The sequence below is a fragment of the Alosa pseudoharengus genome, unplaced genomic scaffold (genome assembly GCF_046254945.1).
Source record: "Alosa pseudoharengus isolate Yale_2024_CS ecotype anadromous, Long Island Sound unplaced genomic scaffold, YU_APseudo_1.1 YU_APseudo_1.1_scf_3, whole genome shotgun sequence".
Classification (NCBI taxonomy): domain Eukaryota; kingdom Metazoa; phylum Chordata; class Actinopteri; order Clupeiformes; family Clupeidae; genus Alosa; species Alosa pseudoharengus.
The window spans coordinates 10,744,892-10,754,361 of NW_027468718.1; the positions used below are offsets into that span (position 1 = coordinate 10,744,892).

At 39.7% G+C, this 9,470-nt stretch overlaps 1 protein-coding gene across 1 annotated transcript; it reads left to right on the plus strand.

Moving 5' to 3' along the window:
* The first annotated feature begins 1,880 nt into the window (after positions 1–1,880).
* Positions 1,881–5,658, plus strand: LOC143099825 (uncharacterized). Its single transcript, XM_076262740.1, is given in 3 exon segments — positions 1,881–1,976; positions 2,813–3,232; positions 5,191–5,658. Coding segments are annotated over 3 exon segments (984 nt in total).
* The last annotated feature ends 3,812 nt before the right edge of the window (positions 5,659–9,470 follow it).

Below are 9,470 nucleotides of genomic sequence, written 5' to 3' on the forward strand. Positions count from 1 at the left end.
AATTTTTAGTGGAATGCTGGAACTAATAAAACATTGGCAAGGTAGTGCCACCACCATGAACCTCTGTGATCAAATCTGTTTTCCTACTCCTACGCCAGTAAGCATGAGCCAGCATAAAAAGCGATGTTATAGGCACATCAATCAAATAGGCCTACAGCAAAATAACTACAACTAAAGCCAAATAAAATTGGCTATTGAAAATTATAATCCGTGTTAGGGTAGTTACTAAAACATAATAAGTTACTAGTTACTTTTGTAAATTGTAATGAGATCACTTTACTAGTTACTGCATTTGAAAAGTAACTTCACTACTTATTACTTTACTTTCTGGTTTCTTAGTTTACCATGTAGATACATGGACCATGGGCGTTGGAGCAATTGTTATTTTGGATCCCCCTACTTTTGCCGTGCAAAATACCAGTACTGTTTTCAGCATCTGTTTAGTGAGTAAATCGCGCATACGCTTTTTTTTCACACACAGTTTGTGACGAGCATTTTCCCATGAAAGAGGGTGATTTATTTAAAGTAGAACCAGACTCACCTCTTGGAACATGGACTTTCTCATTGACCTTCAGAATGCCATTTAAATCCAGAAAGAACACAAACCAGTCTTTGTTTTTGGAAATGTAAGCATGGTGAACTGAATAGATACGGCCTACAGTAAAATGTCCCCGTCAGTCATCATATAGCAAAGAATTGACTTCACGAAATTTCACTTTTGTTTTATTCACAAAATTTTAGTTTCGCTTCACAGGCCGCTCATAAACTCCCCTTAATTGTTGCAAATATAGACTAGGTATAGTTGTGACCTCTGAACAGTTTTTTGTGAGTGCTACTTTGTTAATATTTGGGAAACTGGTTATAATCCAGGATATTAGTGGGTCAGGCAATATGTGAGATCTCAAAATGTGGTTCCCTATATATTTTAAGTGACTCCTCTGCCTAAAATAAGCTTCTTTGTCCAACGTAAAAATCTGTACATTTCTGGTGTCCTTGTTTGTTGCTCCTTTGCCACCCTGATGGCAAAAAGACAGAACAAATGAAAGATTACAAGAATTAGAGGGACAACTAGTGAATTAAACTCCTGTCTACCAACAACCTATAGGGTCTAATTTTCTGAATGGTAATGAGTGTAAATCTTCGTCCGGGAGTTTATTTGTAAGTGCAGTACCTGTCTGGAATCAATCTTAAAGGTACTTTACATGTACTTTATTTCACATATTCTAGTCAGAGACACGATAATTTACTAACGTTTCCCTCAGACAACAAAAATGTCAGGCCAATCAGTGACGAGAGGGGAAGACAAAATAGAAACGTATTGTGATAAACATAAAAAATGCAAACATAAAAAATGCAGTTACAGCAAAAGACCCATATACATTGTTTCATGGCTGTTGATGCTGTTTGTTGTCATTTTGTAAACTTTAAGCGAATTAGGAATTAAAGTTAGGAATCTCTGATCAATGTGATTGATAAGGCTGGACCAATGATTTTAAAGTTTTTTTTTTTTTTGAGGGGGGGTGTCAGTGTTTATACCGGATCTGTGTTTGCATATTTAATACATTTCATACACGTGTTTGAACACTGCATTTCAGTTGTTGCTTTTACCTTACCATTACCTTAAGCATGTCAGTTATGTATCCACCAGCTGCCTGCCTGGCTGCCTACTTCCAAAACTCCAAAGCTGCTTGCTGTCAGATTTGGTTCCGAGGGCACAACAACACTCAACAATAACAGTTTATGTGATGTGTTAATCAATTAAATTCCAACAATTTCACAACAGCTAGTTCTGGAGTACTGGGCCGGCTCTCTTGTAATACCACATTTTACCATGAGGGACCCTATATAAAAGACAACACTTAACCTACAGAATTCCACATATGGTATATTGTCCAGACCCACCCATAACCTTCATAGTTCACACCACCACAACACCCCCCCACCTGCTCCCCTTTGTGGAGTTTGAGCAGTTTGAGGTATGGCCATGTCCACCTGAGGACCATCAGATGTGTGAAGTGCTCATATATATGGAACTCCCTCCCACACCAGATTTGCATTCCAATAGCCCTTGCAGCTGATTGGTCAGGTGTGAATCCAGGGAGCTAATGGGGCAGGCAAAATTACTATATTATGAGCACAACAGACTGGGTTCTCAATACTGAAGTCACATTTTGTACACCTATGCACAGGATTACGTTTTTCATTGTATTGAAAGACTATTTAATGTGATTATTCTCTAAAAAACAGAAATGGCAGGACCTGTTGGATCATCTGACCAGCTCACAGCAGTGAAGAAGGAGAGTGAAGAAGAAGAATTTGATGATTTCCTACAAGAGTATCTGTTTACAACTCAGAAAGAGAAAGAAGAGCCTGGACTGGAACATGAATGTAAGACTGAAATATTAATGTCACCATCTGAGGAAATTAAAAAGGAAGACATATCTTCAGATCACACAGATGAATATATTACAAGAGGTGAGTTTCTGAACAGTTTGTATTAAGATAAAAAAGAATACATATGTGCAATGTTAATATATATTATTGCAAACACCTGCTTTTTTATGTTGTAGGAGACATCCAAAGGGATCAAGCTAAAAGAGAACACTGGGAGGAAAAAGGAAACCAAGTGAGTTACAATCACTCATGTAGCCAGGAGACTTCATACCAGAAATTACACCAGGAGTTGGACACCAGGGAGGAACAACATGCACCCCAGTGTTTGGAAATATCCACTGGTCTTCCTACTCTTGCAAATCAGTGTACTATATGTCAGAAAAGTTTCAGGAAACGCTCAAAGCTCACTGCCCATCAGGTCATACATTCTGGAGAAAGGCCATATCAGTGTACTCTGTGTGGAAAAGCCTTTACTCAGAAGGGTAATCTCAAGGCACATCAGAAGATCCATACTGGAGAGAAGCCATATCAGTGTTTTCAGTGTGGAAAGGCCTTTAGTCAGAAGTGTAACCTCAAATTACATCAGAAGATCCATACTGGAGAAAAAACACATCAGTGTACTACATGTAAAAAGAGATTCACAACAGCCCAAAACCTCTCTTCACATCAGATCATGCATACTGGAGAGAAGCTATATCAGTGTTCTCAGTGTGGAAAGGCCTTTAGTCACAACTCTGGCCTCAAAGTACATCAGAGGATCCATACTGGAGAAAAACCATATCTGTGTACTACATGTGGAAAGCATTTCAGGACGGGCTCAGAACTAAAGAAACATCAGGTCACACATACTGGAGAAAGGCTGTATCCATGTTCACAGTGTGGAAAGGCCTTTAGCTCTCTGCAAATGCTCAAGAGACACCAGAGGACCCATACTTGTAAAAAAACAGTTTTCTTGATGTGAAAAGACTTTCACACAACTGGATCAATTGCATAGACATCAGCATCTTTTTACTTATTTCTTTGAGGTGTTTAATGGTGTGTGTGTGTGTGTGTGTAGGCTATTGTGCTAAGACACACTAAATAGTTTGTTCTGAAAAAAAAAACACATCAGTATCAGGTTCATTTTGTGAGAAAGTCTTGGAAATTTTCTCATGTAGAAACACCAGAAAATCCATGAGCAGAATAAGCTGTAGTCTCAGGGTGGTTTAGACAACTAAACAAAGTTATATAATGTTAGCTGATTGTGTGGTGTTACTGGTTGAAAATAAATTTATAGTTGAGTATGCTTTTCTTTTGAAAAATTCAACTCATCTTTTGTCTTTGTAGATTATTCTAAAGCCATTAAAACAGTCTTGGCAGATAACCAACCCCTGCTAATCTTTAAAATTCACACCTCCATCCACCCCCACCCCCTCCTACTCTCCTTTGTATCTGCAGTTTAGCCATGTATGGCCATGGCCATCTGAGAACCATCAGACGTGTGAAGAGTGCTCATACATATGGAGTTCCCACCCATAATCCTTTGTGATTAAGATTCGCATTATAGTGTCTTCAGATGATCTGTTAGGTTTGAATCCAGAATGCTAAAGACTAAAGAATCTCCACCAAGAGTGCTGCAGTTCACTGGGGGCCAGATTTACGTACATTTGCGAACGTAGCGTTATCAGCGTCATGGACAAACCGCAGATTGCGAACGCAATCTTCCAGTGAAGCTACCGAAGTATACAGTATTTTGTGTGCTATTTAGCGAAGAGGCCGTATTTCTCAAATTATTATTTACTGTGTAGAGTCGGAAACCTTTATGAGATATCTCGTCATGGAGTTCAAGATTTGTGGTTGTACATATTTGGACTAAACTAATTAAATGTAAATGTATGTTTTTTTAGCCTAAAACTACCATTACATACTTACCATTACCATTGAGAGCATATTCACGAACCGCATCTCTGTATGGTACGGTAATCGCAATGCTGCTGATCGCAAAGCACTACAAAGAGTAGTGAAATCTGCCCAAAAGACTATTGGCTCCCAGCTCCCCTCCATCCTCAACACATATCATGAACACTGTACTCACGTTACAGAAGGAGAAGAACAACGTTATAGCTTCAGAGGAACAGTCTGTTCTCTCTGACACGGTTGACTCTTGTTTCTCTCTGTTATTTTTGCTCTCAAAAGGTTTCTGTCCCTCAAAACTTCCTTTTCATCTTCTCAATTTTGATCTCTGTCTCTCCCTCTTTCCCTCTCTCTCTCTCTCTGTCGTTGTTTGAATTCCTTGAAAATGATCGCACATAGACAACATAAACTCTCCATTGGGGTAACTCTGTTTTTCTATTCAGATGTGTTATCTGTGCTGTCTTTATATTTTGTGTCCGATCTCTTTACGCAGAAACACAGAATCTCTCTCTCGCGCGTACACATACACACACACACACTGAGCTTTTGGTGCATAGAGAGTGTGTGTGTATACGCGTGTGTGTGTGTGTGTATGTGGAGTGGGGGAGTCAGGGACGGATCATGGCTTGTGCCAAGTGTGCACATGCACAGGGGCCCTGAGCCAATGGGGGCCCTTGGATTAAAAAAAAACAATTGCCATGAATTTAGGGTAAATTATGCCCGGTGCTTCTGTCTGTTAATTTGCGGCACAACTGAATGGTGTTATGGAAAATAAACTAAATGTTTTCCTGATCAATAAATGCTTCTTACTTCATAAAATATAGAGGCATAACATTAGGTGCACATCAGTGTACTACATGTGAAAAGAGATTCACAACAGCCCAAAACCTCTCTTCACATCAGATCACGCATTCTGGAGAGAAGCCATATCAGTGTTCTCAGTGTGGAAAGGCCTTTAGTCACAAGTGTATCCTCAAAGTACATCAGAGGATCCATACTGGAGAGAAACCATATATGTGTACTGTATGTGGAAAGCATTTCAGGACGGGCTCAGAACTCACAAAACATCAGGTCACACATACTGGTGGAAAGTCATATTAGTGTTCTCAGTGTGGAAATGCCTTTAGTCAGAAGTGTATCCTCAAGGAACATCAGAGGATCCATACTGGAAAGAAACCATATCTGTGTACTGTATGTGGAAAGCATTTCAGGACGGGCTCAGAACTCACGAAACATCAGGTCACACATACTGGATAAAGGCTATATCCATGTTCACAGTGTGGAAAGGCCTTTACCCATCTGCATTCTCTCAAGAAACACCAGAGGACGCATACTTGAAAAAAAAAGAGTTTTCGGCAACACTTTACTTGACGGGTGAGTTCATAACACAAAGACAGAAAAGACAGAACATGGTCAAGCAAATAATTTTTGTTTCATAAAAATATATTTGTTTTATAATGTAACCTTTGCAGATGATTTCTCATCTTTTGCTACTGGGAGTTTCCAACCGTTCCAGGTTACACAAATACGGGTCAGCTGAATGTAGGCTAGTTTACCTCCCAGTGTTAATTACAAATACTTCACAACTTGTATAATAAAGTGACATTCAATGTAGACTTCATAAGATATTCATGAAATATTTACAAAGATACACAAATACGATGTTGGACTTTTTTTTGACAAGTTGTTGTCGTTCTGTTTTCCATATTCATGAAAGGTTTGGTATGAATGTTGAGTCATGTCTCATGAAACAGTCATGAATGCTTTATGTGTAGTTTATGACAGCTGCTATGAATGTGCTATGAACTCAAGTAAAGTGTTACCAAGTTTTGTTGATGTGAAAAGACTTTCACACAACTGGCTCAATTGCATAGGCATCAGCATCTTCTGGAGAACTGAATGACAATTTGAATTGATTTTTCTCCACATCAATGTCAGCCTGGAATAGCAATTATTCTTTTTACTTATTTCTTTGAGGTGTTTAATGGCATGTGTGTGTGTGTGTGTGTAGGCTCCTGTGCTAAGATACACTAGATAGTCAATTCTGAAAAAAAAAACAGATCACACAGTTCTCACTGTATAACAAAGCCGTCATGCACAAGTCTCATATCAAGGCACAGCAGTGGATCCATTTTGTGGGAAAGTCTTGGAAATTTGCTCATGTAGAAACACCAGAAAATCCATACTGGGCAGAATAAGCTGTAGTCTCAGAACTCAGAATCCAGCAGATCAAATATAAACGTGTTGGTGTGTGATAAAGTCTTCATTCCAAGATCTAAAATGACAAGACAGTTGCAGGGTGGTTTAGACATCTATAACGAGTTGCTTTCTAAACAAAGTTATATAATGTTAGCTGATTGTGTGATGTTACTGGTTGAACATAAATTTATAGTTGAGTATGCTTTTCTTTTGAAAAATTCAACTCATCTTTTGTCCTTGTAGATGATTCTAAAGCCATTAAAACAGTCTTGGCAGCAGTGTTGTGTGTAACGAGTTACAAAGTAACGAGTTACAGTAACGTAACTACTTTTTTTAAGTAAAAAGTAGTGTAACGCGTTACTACTGAAAATTTGGTAACGTAACATAGTTCCTTTTTCATATTGGCGCAACGTTACTTTTCCCAGGGACAGATTTGACAGCGACGCTGCTTTCTCAGTTGCGCGCTTGCGCAATAGGCACGAGCTCCACACGGCAGCCTACGTGACAGAGGCTGGTAGCATGAAGTGCAATTATAGCTCCACACGGTACGTGACAGAGGCTGGTGGCAATGAAGTGCAATCATAGCAAGCAAGACGCAGCCAACGCTAACTTCTGAGGGATGAAGGTAGCCTAGAACTCATTGAAACCTAGGGGAGGAATGTGAGTGTTAGTTGTAGCCTAGCCTAGCCTAGAAATCTAGACGCACCCTAGGGGCAGCAAATGTGGGTCTGGCTCGTCAGGCTAAGCCTAGCCTTCTGTACACTGTCCCCTGATTTTGTCTACTGCCGTTAACTCAACTGCCAGCCTATTGATTCAATTTGCACAAGCTTTGCACCAAATTTCGGAGGAGTGCCTGTTTAATAAAAGAGTATAAGGCTATAAAATAAGCCCTCATATATTTTGTGTTCACCTATATGCCCAAGATGTAGCGAGGCTATGTTATTTGATATTGTTTCATAGGGCTTTAGTGGTGGTGTTGAAGCCTATAAGCCCAATGTTTTGTCAAGTGCTCTGTTTGTGGCATTTTTTATAATAAAGAGCACAAAATAAATACCTGTTATGTCCTCCATAGTAGAACTTTATTTAGGCCTACACATTTAGGAACAGATATTGGGTTCTGCCCAAAGTCGAGCAACAAAAGTAACATAAAAGAAACGAGTAATGTAATAAGTTACTTTCCATAGAGGGTAACTAAGTAAAGTAACGGGTTACTTTTTTGAGAAGTAATGAGTAACGAGCAAACACTACTTTTTAAAAGTAACTTCCCCAACACTGCTTGGCAGATAACCAACCCCTGCTAATCTTTAAAATTCACACCTCCATCCACCCCCACCCCTCCTACTCTCCTTTGTATCTCAGTTTAGCCATGTATGGCCATGGCCACCTGAGAACCATCAGACGTGTGAAGAGTGCTCATACATATGGAGTTCCCACCCATAATCCTTTGTGATTAAGATTTGCATTATAGTGTCTTCAGATGATCTGTTAGGTTTGAATCCAGAATGCTAAAGACTAAAGAATCTCCACCAAGAGTGCTGCAGTTCACTGGGGACCAGATGTACGTACATTTGCGAACGTAGCGTTATCAGCGTCATGGACAAACCGCAGATTGCGAACGCAATCTTCCAGTGAGGCGACCGAAGTATACAGTATTTTGTGTGCTATTTAGCGAAGAGGCCGTATTTCTCAAATTATTATTTACTGTGTAGAGTCAGAAACCTTTATGAGATATCTCGTCATGGAGTTCAAGATTTGTGGTTGTACATATTTGGACTAAACTAATTAAACGTAAATGTATGTTTTTTTACATCAGCCTAAAACTACCATTACATACTTACCTTTACCTTTGAGAGCATATTCACGAACCGCATCTCTGTATGGTTCGGTAATCACAATGCTGCCGATCGCAAAGCACTACAAAGAGTAGTGATATCTGCCCAAAACACTATTGGCTCCCAGCTCCCCTCCATCCACAACACATATCATAAACACTGTACTCACGTTACAGAAGGAGAAGCGCAAAGTTATAGCTTCAGAGGAACAGTCTGTTCTCTCTGACACGGTTGACTCTTGTTTCTCTCTGTTATTTTTGCTCTCGAAAGGTTTCTGTCCCTCAAAACTTCCCTTCCATCTTCTCAATTTTCATCTCTGTCTCTCCCTCTTTCCCTCTCTCTCTCTCTGTCGTTGTTTGAATTGCTTGAAAATGATCGCACAGAGACAACATAAACTCTCCATTGGGGTAACTCTGTTTTCTGTTCAGATGTGTTTTCTATGCTGTCTTTATATTTTGTGTCCATCTCTATACGCAGATACACACTCTCTTTCTCTCGCGCGCGTACACATACACACACAGAGCTTTTGGTGCAGAGGAACATGACATAACCCTAAATTGTCCCAATATTTACATTTTGAGAAAGTGAGTGTGTATGTATGTGTGCGCTCGCGCGTGTGTGCATGTGGAGTGGGAGAATCAGGGACAGATCATGGCTTGTGCCAAGTGTGCACATGCACAGGGGCCCTGAGCAAATGGGGGCCCTCGGATTTAAAAAAAAAAATGCCATGAATTTAGACTAGATTATGCCCGGTGCTTCTGTCTGTTAATTTGCGACACAACTGAATGGTGTTATGGAACCGTGGACCGAAAGAAAAATAAACTAAAAGTTTTCCTGATCAAGAAATACTTCTTAATTTATAAAATATAGAGGCATAACATTAGCTGGAAGTGGTGAGTGCTCATTCAATGTGTACCGGTATGCGTGTTTGCGAAAGTGAAACTGACAAACTGAACCACTCATGGGCATGTGAATGAAGTGGATTCCTGTTCATGAAAACAGCATAGAGATTGGATAGCCTAATAAATTGCGACATGTTGTAGGCCTAACAGTAGCTTATATCGTAGCAAATAGCAATGACAAATAGGCCTACAATTACCTCACTCGTCTCGCTGGAGTGAGCGCATAATTTGGGCTGTTGCGCAAGAAATT